Source organism: Solea senegalensis, linkage group LG5 (assembly GCF_019176455.1).
Source record: "Solea senegalensis isolate Sse05_10M linkage group LG5, IFAPA_SoseM_1, whole genome shotgun sequence".
Classification (NCBI taxonomy): Eukaryota; Metazoa; Chordata; class Actinopteri; order Pleuronectiformes; family Soleidae; genus Solea; species Solea senegalensis.
The window spans coordinates 24645463-24671716 of NC_058025.1; the positions used below are offsets into that span (position 1 = coordinate 24645463).

The 26254-nt window shown below is 42.1% G+C and overlaps 1 protein-coding gene across 6 annotated transcripts in view; it reads right to left on the bottom strand.

Annotated features, from left to right (window-relative positions):
- cabin1 (calcineurin binding protein 1) overlaps window positions 1-26254 on the bottom strand; it is a 41653-nt gene that overhangs the window by 6675 nt on the left and 8724 nt on the right. For 2 of the 6 annotated variants that reach the window (XM_044025570.1, XM_044025569.1), the window contains exons 21-35: window positions 25893-26099; window positions 24497-24642; window positions 24116-24377; window positions 23743-23913; window positions 23190-23279; window positions 22920-23080; window positions 22610-22821; window positions 20428-20493; window positions 19520-19699; window positions 18867-19267; window positions 17504-17617; window positions 8060-8223; window positions 7861-7957; window positions 7075-7755; window positions 3331-3405 (exon numbers count right to left, since the gene is read on the bottom strand). In XM_044025570.1, the coding sequence (XP_043881505.1) occupies window positions 3331-3405; window positions 7075-7755; window positions 7861-7957; window positions 8060-8223; window positions 17504-17617; window positions 18867-19267; window positions 19520-19699; window positions 20428-20493; window positions 22610-22821; window positions 22920-23080; window positions 23190-23279; window positions 23743-23913; window positions 24116-24377; window positions 24497-24642; window positions 25893-26099 (3027 nt within the window). The remainder of the gene's footprint in view (window positions 1-3330; window positions 3406-7074; window positions 7756-7860; window positions 7958-8059; window positions 8224-17503; window positions 17618-18866; window positions 19268-19519; window positions 19700-20427; window positions 20494-22609; window positions 22822-22919; window positions 23081-23189; window positions 23280-23742; window positions 23914-24115; window positions 24378-24496; window positions 24643-25892; window positions 26100-26254) is intronic. The other 4 variants (XM_044025573.1, XM_044025572.1, XM_044025574.1 and 1 more) reach the window with 4 other exon arrangements.

A 26254-nucleotide genomic window follows, 5' to 3' on the forward strand; every position in this document is an offset into this window, starting at 1 on the left:
ATGTGAAGTATTAATCCGATACTGGTCAAAAATCATATATACATATATATACATATATATATATACACATATATATATATATATATATATATATACATATATATACTGTATATGTATATATATATGTATATATGTATATATATATATATATATACACACATACACACACATATATACATATATATATACACAGACACCGCTGTACTGTAAAAATGTAAATAAAAATCAGAGTCATGTTGTGGGAATATGGGAGAATAATATGTGTTACATACATGGAGAATTGGGTCTTTGAAATGGTTTGAAATGGCACAAACGTGTTCTTAACAGCTTCATAGTTGGGAAAAAAAGTCTAAAATGACTGCCATCTGTACTCTCAGTGACAGAGTAAGAAACCAAAGTGTGAACTTGTGAAAAACAAGTACTAACTGCTCAAAATCAACTCTGTTTTTTTGTTATTACAGATGGCACTAATGTGTTCGACGTGGCGGCAAAACCCCGGTTGCACTTTAGCGCGACAGAAACCCAGGCTGTACCTCTGCTCTGTACACGCCCACTGTCAAAAGGAAGTGGCTACAAACTCCCCCGCCCGTCCTTCAAAGGATAAGTGCTACAAGACACTGGAGGAATATATTAACTGAAATTAAAACACAGAGTGACACTGAAGGATTTTAATGAAGGACCACTATCACGTCTCCCAGAGTCAAGCCAAAGAGACTCAACAACATAATACACACACTCACTCCTGGGCAGTAACCGTAAGGACAATAAGGGAAATGAGCCTGAATATTAAAGGAATATGAGAGTCGGCTAAAACATGTACAGTCCACTATCTCACCTACTCACAAGTGCAACTAATCTCTAACCCCAACATAAGCGGGTGACACTCTAATTACACATAAACAGAGGTTCAATTAGACTGCAGAGCGCGCCCGCACAAAGAGGTTTCCCTGTGTGCCTCGTCTGCACCATTATCTCCACGTCGTGGGTTTATGCACCAAACTTTGACAATGAAATAAAAAGAATCATACAGAAAATAAAACCATACAATAAGTGAGAAAGAAGAAGGAGAAGAAACCGATCTATTTAGCCCACAGCTATTTCTCATGAGACGGAGGTTTTGGGGGAACATCACCGTGACAACAGGATGTGGGCAGAGAGACCCTTGATGACTGTGTGTGGGCATGAGGCAGGAGGAAGGGATGTGAGGAAAGGGGAGTCACGGAGAGGATGAGCAATTCATGTTTCAATAACAAATATGGGAGCTAAAGACGGAGCATGAGCTTTACACATTTGCTGTAATTGGACAAACACTGATCAATGGTCTAACACACAATATTGTATAAATTCTGTTGTTCAAAGAAAATGCGCACTCACACACACACCAATGCTCATTTAAAGCGGATGACAAGTTAGGAAAGTAGCAAGTGAGGCTAAAGGGACAACAGGGACCCTTGTGGGCTATATTTAGTCCTGGCAGACTGGAGTAGGACAGACCAGAATAAGTCTGGGAATTACTGAGTTACTCATCAGTTTGGCATATTTTTACAACAGATGCCGCATGGCACGTCCATATTTAAACCAAACCGTCTATTATGAGCTCCACGAAAGACAAGTTAGCATTTACATCATTTTGACGGGCAGATGAGTGACGTGTAAACGAGGACAACTCGGGCAGATCATATCGTCTTGGCTGGAGGTCACTGTGGTGCCAAGGTGGTTGCAGTGGCTATTTGTCCACATAAGACAGGGTCCTGGGTATGACACTAAACTGCATCCAGGTACAGTGTGGAGGTCGTGCATGGGATCAGTGCACAGGTGACTGTAACTACTGAGCTGGGGTACTAGGTTATGGAACCTTCAAGTCTCCAACGGCAATTGTCTTGCAACTGGTGGAGGAGAGCGGCGCCAGGCGGGCTGGCGTAGTTTAAGGCGGACCTCGACTGTAATCAAGTCTTCCGGGAGCTTGCTGCAAGCACCCCAACCACAACCAGCACGCCTCCATCCCCAATGATGTCGCTGGAGAAGGTAGATGAAGTGCGTGTGGTCTCGGGCTCGCAACCTGCGATCCACTGCAAAACAAACTCTCGCAAAGGCTATTCGTGCCAGAACCTACGAGCCTCAACTTTCTTAACTGAGGCCCAGAGGATCTGATATGGAACTACTGCTCGGACAGTAGCGACTGCCTAGACGTAAGACAGTGTTTATCAAGTCATGGATATACTGTATGTGTACAGTACTGAGAACAGTGATCTTTAGTACTTAAAAAGGTTACTGCGATCCCAATTCAAACATGTGGTTGTGTGGTTACCGACGTTTCCAGGAACACAGAAAAATGACATTTACGGAAAAGCAGACATACACATGCAAAACTCTGTACAACCGTCTATTATTACTTTCAATAGGTGGAAACTGAAAGCATCTGCTGCAGGCAGCACTGGAGATAAATATCCACCGACGACGCGTGTCAGACAGAACAGATTTCTATTTTGCTTCCCTGTCCGGAGAAAAAATGATCCAAACCAACATCTACTGTATCTTCTACCTCCTCCTTACTTTGTTGTTTATGACAGACTTGATAAAGGCCGGCATTTCTGACTTTATTTCTGGAGCTTGCCGCGTGGAAGTAGCTCTGCGGCCAAGCTGCCAACCCTCGCTGCGTAACTGTGAGGTTGCTGGTGGGTGGTACACCAAACCAAAACATAAACACAGTTTGCAACAACTGGCAAATGAACACTTATTTTGTGAATATACCGGCTGTACTTTTATCAGTGTAGCCAGTATTTCAATGTATCATTTCCTTAATATCATGGTTATTTTCTGCCTTCATATTATACATCTCTTACATATTGCTGTGAGTATTTAACCCTTGAGAGTTCCTTTAAAAAAACTTCCTTATTTGTTCCTAACAGCAGAAAACACCACCTTGCCAAAAACTGCTGTAAAAATATTATATGTTAATATTTCCACTTTAAGTTAGTAAATCTTTTAAAGCTACTTCAGCATCAAATATTAATAATATTTTTACATTTTTAGTTTGTTTTCACAACTCCACTGTTAATAAATCTACAATAATTTCCATAAAATAAATTTCAGGAGAATTTGATAATAATTAGTATTAATCACTGGGATGGGTCAATAATTGGCAGAAAAACTGATTTTGATGAATTGTTATTTTTTTGCAGTATCAGATTAAAAAAACAAAAACAAATATATGATCCTAGCAGCAGAAAATATAAACCTTTTAAAGTAGACTGAAGCTTTGCTGTGAAAACATCATCTCATTCTATAGAGAAATTGTATTTGTGTAAAATAGGTGACGTGTGATTTTACCTGTCTTTGGGCAGAAGCGGCCAACTGTATCTGGCAGAACTTCACAGCTTGGTCCAGCGCTACATCCTCATCGACCTGAGGGGAGAACATGACAAACAAGGACGTAAGATCAAAGCGACATCATTTCACGTGTGTGTTATGCACCTTGGATTTCTGTCTTTGTGTACATATCACGCTCATATCTCCACAGTGACACTGAAATTACAACACATCTTCCGTTTCTATATTAGCCAGCAGGACTTTTCCTCCGTGCTTCTGCCTCCTATCAAAACACCGGTAAATACAGACTCGCATCAGGGCTCAGTTGGGCGAGTTGGGTGTGTGGGAGCTGGTGAGCGTCGCTACAGAACAACATCATACACTGAGCAGTAATCTTTTTTCACACAGCTGTCGTGCTCCCTTTAGCAGCTTGTTGTATGCAGCCGTTTAGGGATCTGCCTCATTCCTGCTTTCAAATAATGCTCAAAAGGTACAAGGGCTGAGTCAAGCTTCAGTGCTTCAGTGCAGGATGGAGCCCTCTGCTTTCAATTAATTCTGGCTCGCAATAACGTTTCCCTTTCAGGCCACACACACATTTTCCACTGATGACTTCTCAATACAGGATCACTATTATAATGAGACTTACATCACCCTTTTATACCACAAAAGAGAATTCACCGGACTGACTGTATCACGCTGTCAGTAACAGACAGTGTTTGGTGACACCCGCGAGCTGTCATCCGAACACATTCTGAGGCTCCGCTCAGGGCTGGAAAATGTAGAGGATGCTGGCACGACACTCTGTAGCTCCACCTCTTTACGGCCCTGACGGAGCAGGCCTTTATGTGCTCACTTAAAAAGTTAAAAAAATACTTTGATGGCAGCAAATGCTCGGACCATCTGTGTGGCCGGGAACGCACGACTTAGCTTAGCTCTTTTATTTCACCGACATAATCGTGGAGCTGAAAGAGAAATTCGTCGACAAGCGAACATAAAGCGAAAATGAAAATAACGCAAGGTACGCATTTACATGATGAATATGAGCAGCAGCAGTGCAATGCAGCAGACCATAAAAACCACAAGGCATCTGCTGTTTTGTGCAAGTACGTGCACACTCAGTTTGCACTGGAAAGTGTCCAGGCAGAGAACTGCCTGCAAAACCCCTTTTGGTTATAGGAAACATGTCACGGCTGGTTCTGGTTCCTCTCTCAGGGTGTGTCTCAGAAAACATTTTAAAAGGTCTAACACCTGAACAGCAGTGAACTAGCCTCCCCTCTCTTCTGGTCTACAGCTCACTGGTAATGACACGGCAGCTTCAGTAGAGCTCGCATTGATCCACAGTTCAATGAGTCTATGTAAAAGTGATGTGTGCTGCTGTGCAGCTCTATTACCAGTGTCTGGAGGTGGTCTATCAACAACTGTGGAGCAAAGAAGCATATGAAACTTTTGATGACAGAGAACATTAGCGTGATAAATGTCACTTATAAGCATTAGTTATATATATATACCTAAAGCTAAAACAATTACAACAATTTCGATAATCGATTAATCGGTTCGAACATTTGAGTATTTTCTTCATTTCTTTGCTTTGGATAACAAAGAAATCATTCAAAGTGAATCATTTTGGTTTGTAGACAAAACAAGACATTTGAGAACATCATCATTTCCTGGTTTGACGAAGACCGATCAACATTTTGATATTTTATGGGCCAAACGCTTAATCCAGAAAATAATGGACAGATTAATCGATTATCAAAATAATCGTTAGTTGCAGCTCTACAGTGTATGTTTCTAAATCACAATTACGTGATTTCATATTCTCATTTATGAATATGTTCTAGTTTCTTTGCTCCTCTATGATAATAATCACTTAAAAAAAAAAGGTTAATTTTGAAGGTTTGGGAAACAACAACAGTCATATCGTCACCAGCCTGAGATCAGATCACAAGCAGACAACTCCAAATGTGTCACTTCAAACCTGGCATTCTCTAAACAGGTCTCCTCAGTGAACACTCGGACACACAGATGAACCCGGCGTCGTGGCGTTTGTGTCTGTGTGAGCGATTGGAACGGAGAACAAAGCCAGCATGGGCTGAGCAAATCAATGCACCGCACATAGCTTTACAATGAAACGAGATTTTAGCCATTTAAAAAATAAAGGAAAATGTGGCAGTCGGTGTTAATATTGTGGTATTTTGAAACTTGCTATAATTCTCTCTCAGGGTCAATTGTGTAAATGTACAAAGTGATGGAGGCTTCCTTTACACCTCTTCACCTATGTATGAGGCCTTTCAGGAAATAGAAAATACCTGCTGTTGCTACATTTAGAGTCAGCAGTTGAAAGACCAAAGTCACAGGCGTAGAGCTTGAATTGGTGACTAAGAAGTCAAAGTACAACCACACTTCATGAGCTGGATTTGCAGCGATGTTTGAAAATGGAACTCGGGGGAAGCCCCTTGCTCGATCATGTGTGTTGTGTTACTAATTCAGTTAGAAGAGGGGTTTCCCTAATCGTCAAGCAAGCACACACTCTACCACGCAAAAAAAACACAGTAGTAAAACGGAAAAAAATGTTAAACCAAAACATGACAAGGTCAAAACCTAGCACGCGGCTGAACTTAATAGTACGAAAGCATTAAGCGAGGACATAGTTAAATGCAGCAATCCAGTGAGTGCATTCATGGTGTTATTGCAATGTATTTGCCGTTCAGCCCTGTGTCTGTTTGTACATCAGCTCTGTCTGACATTACACAAACACTGTACAAGGGAGCTGGCAGGGTAAAGTCTGTTTAGTGTCACGTTCAAGTGACACGTTCACACGTGCAGCTCCTCCTGCTAAAGTCTCAGAGTTGCAGAGAGTCAATAGTCTATGCGGATAATCTATTGTAAAATATACACACAATGTATGTACGTATACTATATCGTGTTATGAACCAATCAATGCCCTGTCTTTTAATGTTTGAGGAATGAGTCGATAACACCTACCATGGGAGGTTATTTCTTCTCCAGGGCTAACAGCAAATGATGGATACGCGAACACTCGACTTGATCTGGAGAAGTCTGGGCATTTATTTTGTCCCTCTGGCACAGAACATTACACATCGGTGCCTTATTTTATCTCTGCTAATGTTAAATCGGTGCAGTCCCCTTCTCCTTCTCATGCTCCACACATACTGCTCCCTCCGTTTGCTCGGGGCACTCCCTCGGTGCACAGGCTACCACATACACTTGCAGCTGTTCTTCTTAGGACACGGAATGAACTTCTATTTATTTGGACAGCCTAAAGAAAGCCATATTCGGAATTAGAACCACACCTCAATTTATATCTAAACTGAACCAGTTCCTCAGAAAAGGTCCTAAAGAAGTGACAAATACACACAAAACATAGCCCTTAAAAGGAGCCGCAGCACTATTACAACACAGACAGTGTCTCTCAGGAGAGCCCATCATTCACAGCTCGACTGAGACTGGCTCAGGAGGCGAACGACACAAAATGGTTTAATTTAATGACCTGCATTGTTTAACCGAACAACTCTTTATACAGGCGACAGCCTACCGAGGCCAAATACCTTCTATGGAAAGCAGCTTAAGTTTGTCCAGAAAGTGAATTACTGTTACTTGGCGCATTTTGAAAGGAAGTCACTAAAGCGAGGTGATAATAGAAACTGTTTTGTGTCAACTCTGGCAGAATTCAAGAGCACTTGCTACTTGCAACAATAATGAGTTATACTTATATGAATATGAATCAAATATTTGCGTGCGTACCTGTTTTATGAGCATATATGTCTCGGACATGATCTTCTCAATGCGTGCCAGGTCGTAGGTCATGACTTTCTGGCCTTGCTGCCACACCCTATAGGCATCAAGCAGTAACGTCTTTCCAGATTCCACATCCTCTAGAAGCTTCCTTTTCCTGTTCGGCCGTCGTATTAAGCCCTGATCAGCGCCACCGGCTGCCAAAGTGACCTTGGGTGCTGAGGCTTGTGGTTGCTGTTGCCTGGAACTGATACTCAGCTCCTCCAAAGACAGCTCTGTTGTCCGGTTGCCGTCAGTCACTCTCTGCTGAGGCTCCACGGCACTCTGGGATGTCCCAGCCTCCATTTTATTGCCCTGCGAATCCATGGCGGCAGAGATCTTCCAGTGTCCAGTGTCCAGCTCCATGGGTTCCTCTGGCGCCGATTTGTGCTCCTCACTTCCAGCCATCTCCACCTTCACAGGGAAGCTCTCCTGAACCGTACTCCCTTTATCTGTGGACGACGGTGCAGGGGTGAGTTGTGCCTGTGAGGCATCCCTGGGCACTGTGTCAGTGGCACTAGCTCCCTCTGTGAGCACGGGCTTCTTAGGCAGTCCATGCTTGCCGTCCTCTGAACTGGGCCTGTTGGATGTGTCTGTTGTGGTCATCTCCCCCATGGAGGGTACAGGCGCTTTGGGAAGCTGCTCAGATACCTGAAAGAGAACAGAACATGTCAAAACATAAAGAGGGAGCGAGGCATACATTGAAAACACTGTGCAGATTTCAGTGCGTGTGCACAATGAGTTGTGTTTTCTCACCCCAGTGAGACTGTTCAGATTGTCCTCCAGGACGTTAACAGTTAGGAAAAATGCTCTCTTCGCCAAAACCTGGCGATCAACATCCCGTAAATACTTCCTTCATAGGAGAGAGAGAGAGGAGAGAGGAGAAATGTCATGGAAGAAAAATAAAACCCATTAAACATAACAGAAACTGAAACCACACAAGGTTGGTCCTTACTTTCCCTGGTCAGGGGTTCTCTGCAGCATCAAAGAGACTTTCAGCAGAGTATCGTGGTCCTTCAGCTGAGACAGCACCTCCAGCAAGAGGACAATGGATCGGTTCATATGAGACGCAAAACTTCCCGGGCGATCAATCTCATCTACTGGGATACGCCAGATTCCCTGGAGAGGAGAAAGGAAAAAAACACAAGGTTATAACTGATAAAACTTCTTTTTCTTTTCAAATGACTGCTAATGGGACACAGCTCAGACACTTTAGATCGTCACAAACCAGATTTCAAAACATGGTTCAGTGAGAAAAGTAAGAAAATGTTGAGGAGGAGCCATCTGCATGTAACCGGTCTCAGCCAACAGGCTACTTTGTGAATCTGTGAAAGATTTAGTTTTCATAACTGGTCTTTGCTGCTCCACCAGATGTTCAAAGGCTGGAGTGTGTGACACAGAAACAATTAACTGGGAGACGTGGAAAAACTGACACGACAGAAAGTAGAGGAGAAATCGTCGGTGACAGTTAACGCGAGTTTAAAACATGGCATTCAAAGAAGAAAGTCTTAATGAGGCAACGGAGAGGCTGCAGGAGAGATGTCGAGGACTGGCTGGAAGGAGGAGGGCACATGTGATAGTCGGCCTCATTAGTGTTCAGCTCTGTCCAAGCAATGCAACAGACGAGCAGCCTTGGCTACCAACAAACAGCCCTCCTTTGCAGAGAGAACCAGGGGGTGTTTTGTGACGGGCAGGTCCACCCTTTCCCACAAGCACATGTCCTCTCAGCAGGTGAGGCGACGCAAGGCTTCTGCACTCTGAAGTTACTGACGCGAGCGCAGATGGCGGCCAAGGCTGTGTACAGTCACGGAGCACGCGGCACAGAGTAGCGTCAGAAAAACGTGCGAGACAAAATTGAGACGTGGACATTATCAGGAAGGAAAAATACAAACGAGAAGGCACACGAGCAGAGAGATTCTCCTTCTTAACACTTTCTTCAACGTAGTAAGAGTATTGTAAATTATTAAACAATATTCCATTTTAGTTTAAAACCATTGTAAGATAAATATACCCAGACTTTTGCATGAAATGCTTATATTATACAGTCTAATCTGGTGGAATGATTCCAGTCGTTATGAATAGTTCCAATGCTTGTATGAAAACGTGATGCAGTCAGACTGGGCTTCTGGGGGTTTTAACCTTTCAATGCACAGATTAACAAAAGCCTCAAAACAGGTGTGTGGGTCAAGTTTAATGAGAGCGCGGGCCACGCTAACTTAGACGAGCATCCCTAATGGCAGAGAGTGATTCTTCAGCAAACCGCAGCAAATCTGTTTAGGAAAAGCAGAGCAACAGCTTTACACAGATTATGCTGTAGCAAAACAGCTAAAGCAGATTTACGACTTTTAATGAGAGCAAATATGACCAGAGCTTCATATCTGGAGCAACAGATTTGGCACGAACGTGGCCAATACAACATATATCACATGGAAATAAGAGAGATTAAGACGCATAATAAACAAGAGACCTGAACAACAAATAAACGCATGACAAAAATCCAATCCCTCCTCAAACTACTCTAATATTCTGAATATTCTTTATAGAGAATGAGGAGTAAAAGTGGGCAGGAGACCTACGACATGACAACCTAATACCAGTGAATGACTATTACACACGGCAACAGACGTATACAACTCTTGCAGGGTGGTAAAAGTGTACAAAAAAGCAGGGAATACACACACACACACGTCGTTTCTGTACTTCCTTGTGTGCCAAAACAAAACGCTGCCTGTTGTTTGCGCCTTTGCAGGTAGGAGCTTGTCGGATCTACTTCATCTACATCTGACTGAACATGCATCAGTGACAGGAAAGGCAGAGGCCCAAAATATCAAGTGGGGGAAGTTGCACACTGTGTTAATACGTGTTGTAGTACGCAGCACTCACACCTGTACACATCTGTGCTGCAACTCGCCACAACTACACTATGTTATCAGCCAGCTACAACTTCACATTTGCCATCTAACCAACCGAGATATCTGCTTCGCTGCTAATGCTATCAGCATTTGGCAGGTGGGTGGTGTACATCCTTCTACATGAATGTCTCCAATCATGTAGAGATAAAAAAAGACATCCAACTCCAAGTAATGATGACAACCAGAAAAATGACTCGGATAAAAATAAACACAAAACTTGTGTCGGATTCTGTACGAGTCACAAACATGAAGGAGACTCACCATCACCAAAGAAGGCTACTCCACAGCAACTGTGCTAGTATTCTTGTGGACAGTTTCCTGCTGGTGGTGGCAGCAGCAGCAGCACCAGCAGCCCAGGCAGCGCCTCCACCCTGAAAGAGGATCACGCTCTGAGAGCAAAGGGTGGGCTGCATTTGGCGGCTGAGGGCAGCGAGAGTAGCAAGAGAGGAAAGGAGGGAATCACAACTGCACACAGCAGGACAGAAATAGAAGAAGCGGCAGAAGAACAGAACGACAGCTGCCTTTGTAAAGAGGAGGAACAGCACTGGAGTCAGAGCCTATAAGCTCAGTATGCCACTGATGGACAAACCGACTAGTTCCTCTCCGGCTTTCAAACACTGCCATCTCAAAACAAAAACACCCACACACTCTATCTCCGCTCTCTCCTGACCCCAGCTTGCCTGAGTTCTCCCCTCCTCCTTTGCTTTCTCTCCCACTATACACAACACACAGCCAACCCTCTCAGGCTTCTCCCAGCCAATCGCAGGCAAGCGGAGAAACTCCCGCCCATTAGTGCACACCCACACAATACACACACACACACACAAACAGAAGTGTGAGAGAGAGTAATGAGGAAACCGAACGAATGCAACAGAGAGAGGAGATGAGCCGGGCGAATAAAAGCCAGGGGGAGGGGTAAAGCGTGATCACCCTGAGGACTGAGCAACAGGAACAAGTACACGAGAGCAAGAATTGGCGGAAAAAAGATGAACTCGGAGCAAATCAAAGTAGTGGGATGCATCAAGATGATGCACATATGTGAGGAAAGAACTATCAAAACTCAGACAGGTCTGTACAAATAGTCTCCAATAATGACACAAAACGAGCTCAAGAAGAGTCACCAAAAAGGACTGTGTTTTCCATTAGTTGTCAGAAAACTGCTCTCCTTTTTCTTTTCTTCTCTTTTGACTCCAGTCGTGTCTCTTCCACCGGTCACCACTAAAAACACAATGAGAAAACACACCTCGTTTTTTTTCCTGCTTCCTGTTGTGTGCGTAAGGGAAACAAAAAAAAAAAAAGGCTGAAAAATGTCAGGCTCGACCAAACACAGAGCGGGCAACAAGAAACCTACTCGCAGCCAAGGTTACATTCCTCCAACATGCAAATCAAAATATCAACTTTTACTAAATATATTCATTGGACCAACACACCTCCCTTCAGAAAAAAAAAGAAAACATGGTTCTCCTGAGTGTAGCTCCACCCACAGCACACTGCACAGCTGAACACATATGTTTCACAGTCATATTTTAAACTATGCAAATGATAACTTAAAAAAAACAAGATGTCAACATCAGTTAAAAACAGGTTATGTTAAGAGACCAGGATGGATTTAAGTTGCTCTTAAATGTATCAATAAAGACAACTACACTATTTTCCATGAAGCTTTACACAGAGTGGACGCTTTAGTGGGTGGCAGAATATGAAAGCAAGAGTAATGGGGCTGGATTTGGGCGAACAAAGCCTGCGCCGCCAGTGTGAATACATGGGAGGGAACTCCTCACCTTCACTCAACAGTAGTTTCAAACTGCTAGACGATCTGATTTAATGGCAACATTATAAATAATCACATTCATTCTTGACATTCAGTTACAAGGGGATAATTGGGATAATTAGGGCTGCACAATATACCAAACTTTGTGACGTGTACCAATTTGTTTGTCTCCAAACTTCAGAGAAACAAATTCCTGGAAACGACCCATGTCATTTTTCAGATTCAACGGATTTAAAAAAAAATACACAGCCTAGAAGCCCATCATACAGACTGAAGTAATTACTGCATGAGGGTGCAGTGAGCACAGCTTTGCCTTATGTCCACTTTGAATCAGAAAAATAAGATAATATTGCAATGTTGTTCTCAGACCCGGAATAAACTTCTTAACCTCCAGTTTTTCAACTAACTAAAAACGACCTCCTGAGCAAACAGCAGGACATTAGATCATGTAAAAAGCACGGTAGTACACGATCCAATACAACTACTCTGTGCTAATCAATACATTTACAAAACAATCATATGGCGATACGTCACGATATCTGTCTAACTGAAGAAAACAAAAAGTCAGTGAGAAGTTGTATTTATTCACAACACAGAAAACAAAGTGTATAAAGTCTATGTATTGATCACAGATGGGGCATCTCTTCACTAGAGCTGAAACAATTAATCGTTACTAAATTAATCGACAACTATTATGATAATCGATTAATCGGTTCGAAGGAAGATTTCCAATTGTTTATTTCTTTGCCCTGGATAACAAAGAAATCATTCAAAGTGAATCATTTTGGTTTGTGGACAAAACAAGACATTCGAGAACATCACCATTTCCAGGTTTCATGAACACTAATCAACATATTTTAACGTTTTCTGATATTTTATGGACCAAACAATTAATCGAAAAAATAATCGACCGATTAATCGATTATGAAAATAATCGTTAGTTGCAGCTCTACTCATAACGTAGCTTTCCCCACCATTATCCCGCTGTATCCCCTGCTTTTCACTAGTTCAAATAAGCAACACATCTGCAGCACAAAAAGTTATCCACCTTGCATGACTAATAGTTAGTGTAATAATTAATAATTTCTTCATATTTGTGTGTGCGGGTGGTGGGGTGGCGAATATCCAAATATCTTAGAAGGAATACTGTGTCACATAATACTGGTCTGAACTTGATTTCTGGAAAAACTGACATAACATTTATATTCAGAAGAAAACTTCACGTCACAGAGCCAAATTAGGAAACATATCGGCATTTATTATTTCTATGTCTGACTGTAAATATCAACCACACTTAATCTACATCATTCTACTTAAATGAGACACTGCGTTATTGACTATTATTAGTTTACTGGTAAGCTACCAACAAGTGGCATAACAATAGTTATGCCACATATTCCTTCATCTTGACTGTATTTGAACAGCAGTATATAGGTTGTTTAATTTAGGTCCTAGTTAAAGTAATGCAGCCAAAGCAAGACAGAAAAAAGTAGGGCATCATGACCTAGATTAAGGGACACACTGTTCACCAACAGGCTCCACGAGGTGCACACTCAGCCAACAGTCAAGTCTCCTTGACATCAAGTGGCGTGCACGCATTATGAAGTGATCGACAATGTGTTAAAAAAAAGGTACAAATTCTGTCAATGAAGAAGAGACTCAATATACGTATAATTACACACTGACAGTTCATACAAATGAAGTTATAGTCTGCCTGAAACCGTACTAAATCAAACTCTACCAGATAAAGCAGTTGGGTGTCAAATCACTATTGCCTTCATCTGGACCCGAACTGGCTTGTGCATGCGCCACAGTTGCCACCCCTGGGCCTTGACCTCGGCAATAATGGAATAAAGAAGCCAGTGCACAGAAAAGGAAAACAATGAGGACAAAATCCAGCTCAGACTGACAAAGACACCAAATGAATGCCCTGTCAGTTTAAAGAATTAAATACTTTAAAGCAACCGATGGTAGAAATACACAGAATGGTGCTCGACATGGTACCAACTAACTGCCCGCTAGTTATTTTGGTCTGTGATGTAAATGGTCAACTTGAAAAAAAAATGGTGAAAAAAAATGTGAGTATTTTCTTCATTTCTTTGCTCTGGATAACAAAGAAATCATTCAAAGTGAATCATTTTGGCTTGTGGACAAAACAAGACATTTGAGAACATCATCATTTCCAGGTGTGATGAACACCACTCAACATTTTTTAAGGTTTTCTGATATTTTATGGACCAAACGATTAATCGAGAAAATAATCGACAGATTAATCGATTATGAAAATCAAATCTCTACTGGTGCTTGTGTACTGGAACAAGGACAATAGTCCAATTAAAGGGTGTAGTTGGGTTTTAAATGTGCATGGAAATGTACCGAGTGAGTGATTGTTCATGTTCAAATGCAACGATTGGCTTGAGAGTAAATCCACTTACTTCAGCTCCTGTTTACTGTTGGGGTTGTGACCTGACAGCATGAAGGTTTAAATAATAATGAATTGCACTCATTTGGTACAGATGCACGATATTGGACTTTTTGGCTGGTATGATACGCCAATATATTGGGAGTGCTTGGTGCGATAACCGTTAAATATACGTCTTTCCTTTTGCCCAACTGCAGAGGTCATTTAGTCTCTTCTGAAGTGAAATCAACAATATTTTTCATACATATTTTGCAGCAGATGAGGATATAAAATATCTTTATTGTGCAAAAAAAAATCATAGCTGTAGAGGCACTCGCATAGAAGTCAAGGAGGTAGCAGCTTTTCCAGCCTACAATTTTAGTCATAGTCATGGCGGATCTTGGCATGTACATCCAATACCCCAATCTCATCTCTACTTCAAGTCCAAGTCTAGCAAAACAAGCGTGTTTAAACAATTTTTAGAAAGGTTTGATTTGTCCTATGGTGGAGAACAGTAAAGCTCCAACAGTTGGTGTGGCAGGGTGGCAGGTTTCCCTCCAGAAGGGGCTCTGTGAGAACCCAGTGGGAGCCAGAGCGCTGCAGAGTTCTCCTCCAGCACAGACCTGGCCCACCTCACTTCTACAGTCTGTTACAGGGAGCCTGCTGGAGAGAGCTTGCGACTCGGCTGCCTATTCGACCATCAACATATGTCTCCCGACAAATTACATGACTTTCTAAATTTGAAACATTGCTGCCGAATGCACGTGGAAAAAGGGAAATAAAGCGGCGCGCAAAAGATCACAGATGCAGAGTGTAATCTCTTCCACTGGAGCCAAACAGAGACTGTGTAATCCTGAGAGGCAGATAATTCAACAACCTCACACCGTGTGATTTAACACGTACATCTCGTGATCCAGATTCAAGACTGACTCTTGTACATCTAACAGTGTTACGTGAATAAGAATGCTTAGAGAGGTGTAAACCTAACGTAGTACACTTACAGTGAGCGTACACACCGAGCATTAGTCACTAATATGTGGACACTTTTCACGGCCTCCCAGCTTACGTATATAAAGCTAAACTTTAGACACGCAGCCAGAGGTGGTCGACCAACAATGACTTAATTGTGGACGCACTTACCCAGGTTTATCGCTATCTTTCTATCGTGTCTGCTCTGACATCAGAGTCCAAAAAACATGACCCAAACAATTACATCGTCATCATCATTGTTAAGGAGACGGAGTTGAGAAAGCTCAAAGAGTGAAAAGGTCAGAAGAACAACTGGGGAACTAGTTTTGTGATTAGGTAAATAATGAACATTAGTGACAGTGGAAGAAGTTTAGCTAAAGACTTTGTGTGTATTGTGAAACAGAGTGACGGGTAAAAAACTAACGATTCGAATCGATTAATCGTTTGGTCCATAAAATATCAGAAAACCTTAAAAAATGTTGATCGTGTGCTCGTCAGACCTGGAAATGATGATTTTCTCAAATGTCAGTTTTAATGATTTCTTTGTGATCCAGAGCAAAGAAATGAAGAAAATACTCACATTTAAGAAGCTTAAACAAATCGGAAATTCAAACCGATTAATAATCGATTAATTGTTTCAGCTCTGTAGAACCTGATAATGTAATAAAAATTTGCACTTGAGTCCATTGAAAATGTAATAAAACCTGATAATGTAATAACTTCCCGATAATGTAATAAAGTGCATTTCCCAATAATGTAATAAAGTGCATTTCCCAATAATGTAATAAAGTTGAATTTAAAGGTTATTACATTATCAGGTTAGCCTTCATTTCGCAGGTCCTGATAATGTAATAATTCCCCAATATTGTAATAATTTAACAGCAGACCACCCGTTACTTAGTGCCACCAACAGGACAAAGTTGGACATGCATGTATGTACATTAACTTTTGACTTGTTCATCTTTAAAATGTTCTTTAAAAGGTTATGGATCAAATTACAGATGGCCGAAAAAAACATTAAGGATGTGTTGATCTCAGCTTGGCCCAAGGGCTCCAGTGATACATCGTTTGTGAAACACGGATGAACAAGTCAAAAGTTAATGTACATACATGCATGTCCAACTTTGTCCTGTGGATGGCGCTAGAGCTCTCGAGCTTGCGTTGCTTACACAGTATCACCACTTGAACCCCAAGTAACGGGTGGTCTGCTGTTAAATTATTACAATATTGGAAATGAAGGCTAACCTGATAATGTAATAACCTCCCGTTAACGTAATACTTTATTACATTATTGGTAAAAAGTGTATTACATTATTGGGAAATGCACTTTATTACATTATCAGGTTTTATTACATTATCAATGGACACAAGTGCAAATTTGTATTACATTATCGGGGATTTATTACATTATCAGGTTCTACAAACTCTATAAAAAACTGTAAAGCGTTAATAAAAAATTTTTTAAGCCCCAACAGATCTACTATTTCCCTTTTTCCTCTGATAGTTCAGACGTTAGAGTTGAGCAGATCAACGTTTACCAGTGGATATCACAAGCTGGAGTGGCCAACATGATGCCACATGCCCCTCAACTAAATACATTTATGAGGCTTGTTTTTCTACAGCGATGACCAAGATCTATTATATGGTTGCCGTGGCAATGCACATCCATACATATTGGGGGGAGTGTGGGCCAGTGTTATTAAAGCTGCAGTAGGCAAGGGCACTTGAAAAATAGCTGAATGTTGAGTTTTATCCACAGGTTATTAACATATTAGCCGTGTGCTACGTCTTATTAGCGTAGCACACAATTTATTGCATTTATTGTCCAACTCTGTTCTGACTATTTTTTACCATTTTTTTAGCATAGGAGGCATTTTTTGTCAGTGAAACACCCGGTAACTCACTCTCTGAAGGCCTCCAGTCAGACTACAGATTTAGTTGTGAGGCTGTAAACAAAGCCCAAGGGGATCTCTCAGATCACATCATTTACATTACGCTGAAATGTTATGACATCACTGATCAACAACAAAAAACAACAAAAAAAAACCTTGCCTACTGTTTCTTAAAAGTACTGCATTATCATTACAAGAGTTAAAAATCAAGCATTCGCTCTAGATTATATGGAGAGAATATTTTATTATGTCCATTCCTGAATTTTCATGACCATTTCTTTCACTCAATAAAACTCTAACAGAGGCCTTAAATTTCAGTAGTTATTATAATGTAATGCTCATAAAGCCAGGGATGACAGGTGTCATTAAAATGCCTGAAGCAAAAATATGGTGACATAATGATTTATGGAGAGCATGAAAAAAAAGCCTGTGGGTATAATGAACTCTGACTTACATTGAACAGGTTTGTCTTGTTTCTTTCACAGAAAAGTCCTTGTGCTGGCATGTGCTTCAGCTGTTGCCATGGGACACTGCTTCCTAGCAACACGTCTCGGGCCCACTGTAGGTTCTGTGTCAGAAATAAATAAATAAATAAATAATTGAAGAAAAAAACCCACATACATTTGTATGTACATTTTTATACGCAGAACAAAACAGAGTTACTAATGGGGGAAAAAAACCAAGGGGATATCCCTCCTTCATCTAAATAGATTGACAGTAATGATAAACCAACAGCTCTGTGTTGGCTTCTTGGCAGTATTTAATTTCTGCAAAACAGGAAGAGAAAATGGTGCTCATTTGCAATCAGGAAAATGCAGAGCTCTCCTCGCAGCACGGATGACTCACAAATCCTTACTCGTGCTCGGTCTTGAAAGATAGCAAGCACTTGATTTTTATCTTCACCAGGATTCCCGGCTCCTTCCTCTTCCATGATTGGTGTGGGAATTAAAAAAATGGCCAGTCACTGTGACTGCAGTATTAATTCAAAAGAAGAAAGTGGAAACTTAGGTTGTATGGAAGCAACCGCTGCCAACAAGATCACATTAAATGGCCCCGTCATCAGATCCCTAGCAGAATGAATTTGCTTAATTGCTGAAAGGCTGCTGGAAGCACCACTGGTAGGCTAAAACCAGCAGACACATCTTTGCATGGGCACTCTCCTCTAACCGATTTTAAAAGGTTCGACAGAGCGCTGACAGAAGGACGCTACCACAGTTAAGCTCAACACACCCTCCTCTGTGCCAAACTGGCTGAGAGAGCACTGCGCTACCACCCACACATACCTCTGCCCACTGAGCCTTATAGCCAACACAGGCTGTTTCAGAAACTCATGTATCACTGCGGAGCTCAGAGTTCTCCGTGAGTGCCGGCTGTCCGTCAGATAGCCAGCAAATTATAACTTTTCCAGCCGACTACTTCCTTACAATTTCAAGTCAAACATGAATATATATATATATATATATATATATATATATATATATATATATATACACACACATATATATATACACATATATATATATATATATATATATATATATATATATATACATACATATATATGTATACACACACACACATATATATATATATACATATATAAATGATATGCTTGTCACTAAAAGGCAAAGACTTCACGTGCCCTCTGAAGTAATTGTAGGGATTTTTTCGGACTCATCCTCTGTAAAAGTCACCATTAATGACAGACGGCAGCCGATACTGATTATAGGTGTTGGGCCTGGGGTTAATGGATGGCCTGACCTCTGAAATGCCACGAGAAAAGATTGAAAGTATCAGTTAACAGGGGGCAGACTAACCTGGTGTATCTTGCTGTTGGTGTAGAAGTAGGCTAGTCGATAGAGACTCTTGTAGTGCTGGGGGAAGCGGCCGAGGCAAAGGAAGAGCGCGCGGACACACATCTCCACCAGCATCTGCCTCTGGTCAGCACGTTCTGTGGGCAGGGCCTTGGGGACCTCAATCACCTCAGCCGGGGGCTCTGGCTTCCTCTTTCCTTCGCTGGCCGGGGTCTGAGGAGTGGCCTGCTGAGAGGAGGCCGGCTTTGGAGGGGTGGCTGGGACGGCAAGAGGATTACCACCCAGTTCCCCAGAGACCTTGGGGGCTGAAGCCTCAGAAAGAGTCACCACCACAGCTTCTACCACTTCTAGTTCCTGGATAAGCCTCTCGTCGCTCTGGATGCCAGTATGCTCGCCGCGTGACGCTGCAATTAGACGGAAATTTAATGCTTCAGGGGTTGAGAGAGACGGACATAAACGCGACTTCTAAAAGTGAAACTGCTGTAACTGGAGCTTGAATAAGAACCTAAGGAATAAGCAGTTCGGATCATGTTGTCAGTTTTAAGCTCAGACAGATCATGAGAAAGAACTGAAATGAAGGTTCTTCTGAAGGTATTTCATTTACTGCGTATTGTCACCACAGGCCGAATAATTCTACTTCTTGAACCTCTATGTACCTGTGTTCTCAGAGGTGTGCTGCCCGTCCTTCACAGGAGTTGTACTTTCTGACGATATTGAGCTAACTTTACCAGAGGTGGGTTTGTGGCTGCTGTCTTGCGAGCTGGTGGGATCGGTGAAGGCGTCCTGAGTGGAGTTGGAGTCAGAGAGCATCACCACCTCACTGTCCTGACTCCGCTCTGCCAAAAACAAAGGGAAAACTTGGTAAAGCCGCCAATGACGTGGCTGCAAAAAAAAGATACAACCAACACTGGAATTTAGCATATTAATGAATAAAAAACACATACATAGTACACATGACATTACAATACAATATTAAAAAAAACATACTAAACTAAGTTCAGGTGGGATTTTTCACTAAGTTGAGATACCAGTTAAGTTACTGGCTAAATGCTAACCAGTTATTCAGGATGCGTAACTTCCTACGTTAACAGGATTCTGCGTCCACCTTTTTTTTTTAAGGTGGTGACTTGTTTTTAAATGCCACAAATTCCTTTTGTGTCTATGGTGGTTGGGTGGAGGGTGATACAATAGGTCATGAGCCACAAATTAGTACATTATGACTCTGTGTTATGAAGGAAAAGTGGTTTGTTTTTGTATGCGGTCCAAAACGCCAACTATCTTTTTTAATTGCCGCGTGACGCAGCATCAGCAGAAATAAATAGCGCTCGACGGGGGATTAAGAATTATAAAAAAAAATAATGAGGACAACATGGTTTTCTTATTTCAGAGAATAAAACACACTGGAAAAAAAAAAACTCACAATCATGAGTTCACAGCAAAGTTACAAACAACGGTACTGTAAGATTTGTGTTAACTGTGTATTCAGTGCTTCCTATTAGAATACACAACCTTTGGATTAAAAACATAGCCTCTTAAAGAGTCTGGTGGGTTTGAAGTTCAGTACCATTCAGGGAAGCCAGCCACATTGAAGACCTGGGCAGGCAGTAATCATGGTCAAACTCTGGTGAGGCTGTTGGAGATATGGGGAGCTGGTTTTAAAATATAGTCAAGCACAACTGCACCTCCAAACGTATTCAAAAATTTGCAATTGCCTTTAAAAAAAAAATATGATTGACTTCTCTTGACAGAGGAATTAAAGATTTATTGCCACTCCCTTGAAACTGTAGAACCTGATTCAGACAGACATTTATTTCTGTGAGACCGCACAACACGTGCAGCGATTACCGTGATCCTCTGAAGCCCGGAAAGTAAGACCACACTGATATGATCACTGAATAAAACAACAACAACAACAATAACAACAACAACAACGGGGCGTGTGAGACTCACTGGCTACAGCTGTCCGGCCCAATGACTGATATTCTGTTGTGCTTTTAAAACAAAGCAACAACTTGCAGGAAAAAACATGTCTATGCTGCTGTGGATTCTAAAATAACTGAAAAATGCATGTCTGAATCCGGTCCTGCAGTCTTGCCACCCTGATGTGCTTTAAGCAAGATTCAAGCCAGAGAGATATTAGACACCAACAAGCAAATATGTGCATTTTTTACTTACTGCACTTGTATGCCAATAACAGGCAGCCACATTCCTCCTGACTTGACATTTCCTCACTAATTGACCATCATTGGAAATAATGTTCAATTAGTGAAAAGCAGCAAACACATGATTCAGGCGAGCTTTTTTGGTATATCTCCAGGGAGTTTGACTTTTTTTTTGTTTTTTTTTGTCAAATTAAGCCCACACCAGTCAAATAAAAATGCGACCACATGATACACCAGACAATTTAGTGGATTGTGATTAAGGGCCGACTTTGTCCAGTCGTGAAGACATTCACCCCCCCTGTTAGAACTACATGCATATAAATGGCAAAAGCAGGTGGTAAAAAGCAAGCAGGCAAAGAGGAAGCAGGCAGGTAGGTAGGTAAGGTAGGAAGGAGTCTGGAAAGGGTGACAAAACTGGCAACATGGGCAATATGGCTGCGTTATTTGCACATTCAAGCTAAACATTACAGATGGGGTGTGTGAACGGAAGTCACTGTTTTTGATATATGGAAACAACAGCCAGGACTGTTCTCTCAAAAAAAGCTCACACAGTACCTCCGGCACATTATAGCACACCATTTTCAAGTCTCTGGTGGTTTGTCAGACAGTAAAGACGTTCCTATTTATCTCCAACCTGTTCAAAACATAAGAATCCTACATGTGTGTTAAAAACTGCCTACAGATGAATCTCTTCCCTCAGCAATTGCCACTAAAAACCTCCAATCCAACAGGAAGAATTTACATTTTTTAAATGTAAACACTTTTTTCGTGTGTGAGAAATCTGGGTTGTGTCTGATGCCTACGGTAGGATTTACTCTGTCTTGCGTGTGTTGTTTTCTACTACAACCATACTCCAGGGTCCCTTGCAGGAAATGTGGATCTAAATAAATTACCTACTTCATTTAAGGTTGTAACAAGATGCTGGCTGATAAACGACAAATGGTTGTTGTTGTTATTATTGGAAAAGCACTCCTGGATCGCACCTGGGCTCCCTGGAATTAAGTTAAACACTTTAAACAACTCTCACACTCACTGTTGCAAGTATTACGCTCAACAAGAGTTTGCTCTTTTGGGGTCTGGTGCTAATCAACAACAGCTGATTAAAGCTAAACAAATAAAACACACAAGCCAACAATATTGCACACGCGTGCCCATGAGGTTGTAAGGAATAACAACATTAAGTGCGACATGTAAGGAGCGGAGCGGAGCGGAGCGGGCGAGGGAAGGTGATTGGTAAGGAAAGGAAATAAGATCAGCAACAGAGCAGCAACAAGAAATGGATGTTAATCCAGCACGCCACACACACACACACACAGGGCTCAGTGCACACAGCAAAACTTAAATTTCTATTCATGTCATTGCTTCTGTTTTCTCAGGCATAGCAAGTTAGTCAAATAATCAGTAGCCATATTGCCCATTTCACCACATCCCAATCACCCGGTGCACGGGGGTTCATTGGAACTAAACGGAAGCCATTAAACATGGTGATTAGCATTTGGAGCACTCCCCAGTGGGCTTTCTGTCCCAGTGCAAATAGATCAAAGAGCCCAACCCCAGAGACAGTGTCTAGGACTGGGACTGTACCATCAGCCTGCTGCTCCTCATGCCGCTGCTCCTGCCACTGCTGGCGTCGAAGTGTTTTGCGTTTGGCGTAATCGTGGTCAAACGGCGTAGCCACATAAGTGGGGCATGCCAGACCTGGGGTGGTAACTGACGGAAGAGAGGAGCTGAGGACGTTCCCTATGCAGACTGACGAGCAATTAAAGTCTTCATCCATCATGGAGGACGGTTTATCCCTGCAACGAATCAAGAACAATTTTGAATATTATAATTCTTGGTTGCTATGTAACTCTTGGTTATTTTTTTTATTTATTTTTTTTTTAACAAAACTTACTTTTCACTGGACCTTGGCATGCTTGGCATACTCTTCTCTTCCCCCCTCGCAAACGGTCCCGTGGCCGCCTCGACGAGCAGAGTGAACAGAGCCTCGTGATCCAGGTCGGGCTTCACAGCCTCGAGAAGTTTCAGGATGGTGGCACTCAAACGGAAATGCAACTAGAAGAAAGACGTTAGAGACAGGAGTTTAATGGTCAACAGGTGTGTGTGTGGACACTTATCCTGCTAAACAAACCGAGTGAGAATCTTACAGCCAGTTGTATTTTACCTCCAGGGCCTCCATGGCCAAATCAGGGGGATTATGGTAATGAATTTTCCGGGGGTATCTGGCAGCTTCTTCGTGCAGATAGTGCGCTGCCTGTAATTACACAGAGAGTGTGATGAGAAGCAGGGGGCAGCAATATATGCCGACATCAAGGATCCTGCGTTCACACCGAGCGAGGATCCCCCCCTCACTCTTTACTGACCTCCGCGACACTGTGTTTATTACGTGCTCATCCGCCTCCGCTGATCAAATCAGAACAGATGAGCTATGATTCATTTATAGGATTTCCGTAGATTATGAACCAAGTCCAGGTAGTGCAATCATCTGCAACCAATGTGATTACTCCAATTCATCCAGGGAAAGATAGACGATGTGGTCTTATCGAGCAAACTGTTCAGATAACTAAGAGTTACGGTGCGCAAAAAGCACAACCTTTGGGAAATTGATTTATTTGAAAGTCACAGACTCGCCACGTGAATATCATTGCGTAATCTGTTATATCGTATTTCGAGAGTGTCAGAGGAAGAAACAACCTCAAGTCTCTGCCGCTGTTTACCTTTTTGTAAAGATGCAGATATTCCACTGGAGGCTGTTTGCGTTTCTCTGCGATTTTCCCGAGCATGTAGTGGATGAGCCACTCTTCTTCGTCGCTGTCGCCCTCGCAACGAGACGCACCCTGGAAACACCGGGACGCCGTCTCCAACATGGAGTCTCTCCTTTCTTCCATCTGAGACAAAAAACACACAGTGGGGCCCTCGTGAGTAATTTAGCTTGAGGCAAACTGATTAATTGAGTCAACAACACATTTGCATGCGTTTACAAGCTTAAGTGACAGGACGTGACATTTGCTTAGCTCACGTGGAAACTGGGACATAAAGAAAAAAGCCAATATACGATAAACTGATGGAGAACTGGATAATTCTACTCACCTGTTTAACCACATCTGGGGGGAGCTCACTGCGCCACTGCTTCAACTGCCGCGACGCAAAGGAATGCAGAGAATAGGATATGGTGCCGTACTCGATCCACAGAGACAGGTTGGAGACGTCAATCTCCAGCGCCCTCTTGAAACAGTTCAGTACGGCCTGGGAGTGCTTCCATATCGGGACGTCACTTTTCAGCTCGTTGGAATTGAGCTTGTCCTGGATGCGGCTGGCCCTCGCTAAAGCCATGCCGGCCCAGGAGTCAAACCTGAGGGGGAGATACGAGCATCGAGTAACACGCTCACATACTTATACACAACATACATGAAGTTAACAAATGTAATGTGGACTGGCTTTGACACCAATGTAGAAAAAAAAAAGATTTACCTGTTGGGACACACACAGATGTCATGCATGTAGAACTTGACGGCTTTGGACTGCTCTTTGTTCTTGAAGTGGTAATCGGCCAGCAGGTAGTAGATCTCATCAATGATTGGAGGTGCAGGAGAACTGCCCTCAGGAAGGCATGGGGCCTTAAAAATACAAATGAAAACACGTCTTTAATAGCGAACAAACCAGCAAATGAGGTTAGGTATCAAACAAGAAGTCATTAGGGATGAGACAATACCACTTTTTTGTGTCTGATACCGATATCACACTCGATATTAATCCAATTACGGTCATTTTATACCATTTCTGAACTATGAAGCTATTATTTTTATTTATCTGTTTTAATTAACCTTTATTTAACCAGGAAAAGACTCATTGATATTAAAAATCTCTTTTATAAGAGTGTCCTGGCCAAGACAGGAAGCAGCATAGTCATACATACACTCAAACACAAGGTGGACGCAAACATTAAAATCAGCTAAAAGAATAAAAAGCCTTAGGCTTCCACGTCATCTAATCCCTTAACAGTGTTCAATGAGACCAACTCCTTTTGCTTCAAACTTTTCTTTCCCAGACCAATTTTGACTTTTGGGACAGACAGCAAAAACAAATCCAGAGACCGAAGACTATAAGTCCCAGTATCATTTCATGATAATGTAGGACAAATGGTAAGAAGGAAGTAAACCTAAGATTGCCTTAGGTAAATGAGAACATGCAGGTGTCTGAGTCTACGTATTGATAAGGAGGACCATCCGACCCGATCACAGTGTACAGTGATGAGTAAGCGCTTTTGAACCTCAGATGAGCCATGATACACCGTGTCAAGATATTAACAACACATTTGTCACTTCAAACACAAATATTGTTCTCCCAGAAAGAAGAAATAAACAGCCCAAACATGACTCAGCTAAAATGCTGTCCGTGCATAGTGATGCATGCGATATTTAAATTAGTATAATCTCCCCAATATCTGATCCAGTGATTGTGACCAGTGTTGGAGCGATACAGATACTGACCGATCCCTAATTAGTGTACATCTGCCAAACATTCACATCCATGTCCAGATTTATATAAATGACTTCAAAAACAAGGTGTTAGTAGAGGTACTACTTTCATCCATATTTCCAAATTTTTGACACACTGACCTGAACATTCTTTGGCCACCATATTCAATTAATTTAATCCTTAACTCCACATGAACACGAGTGCCAGATAACAAAAAAAATAAAATAAATAGTCATCACTCAGCCAAACCCAGATGGACTTAAGAAAAACCCAAAGCACAGAACGCCTCAAGCCATTACTCTTTGCCAACGCAGAGGCAGAGAAAGAACATGGAATTAAATAAGCCGTTTAGCATGTCTGAGTCATCCGCGAGGCCCCAGTGACTGACCTTCTCTGACATGCCCTCAATGTAGGCTGCCACTTCATCCATGGTGAGCACAGGCGTGTCACTTGAGGGGGCAATGCCAGCAAACCTCCTCAGCAGATTAGCCAACTCTGCAGACACCGTGCTCGTCTTATAGCTGTCAAACTCGGGCAGCGACTTTGGTTTGAAATACTGGAACATGAAGAGAGCGTCACTCCACAGCAGCTCCACCTGCAAAACACAGGAGTGAGTGAGTGTTGTAGTACAACTGTGGGTTGTGAGTGCAGCGGCGCCAGAACAAATTACTGGTAACAAGGTCTCCTGAGGAATTTTCCCTTGCACTGTGTGGTGTTACATAATAACTCAGAAATCTGAATTCTACTCAT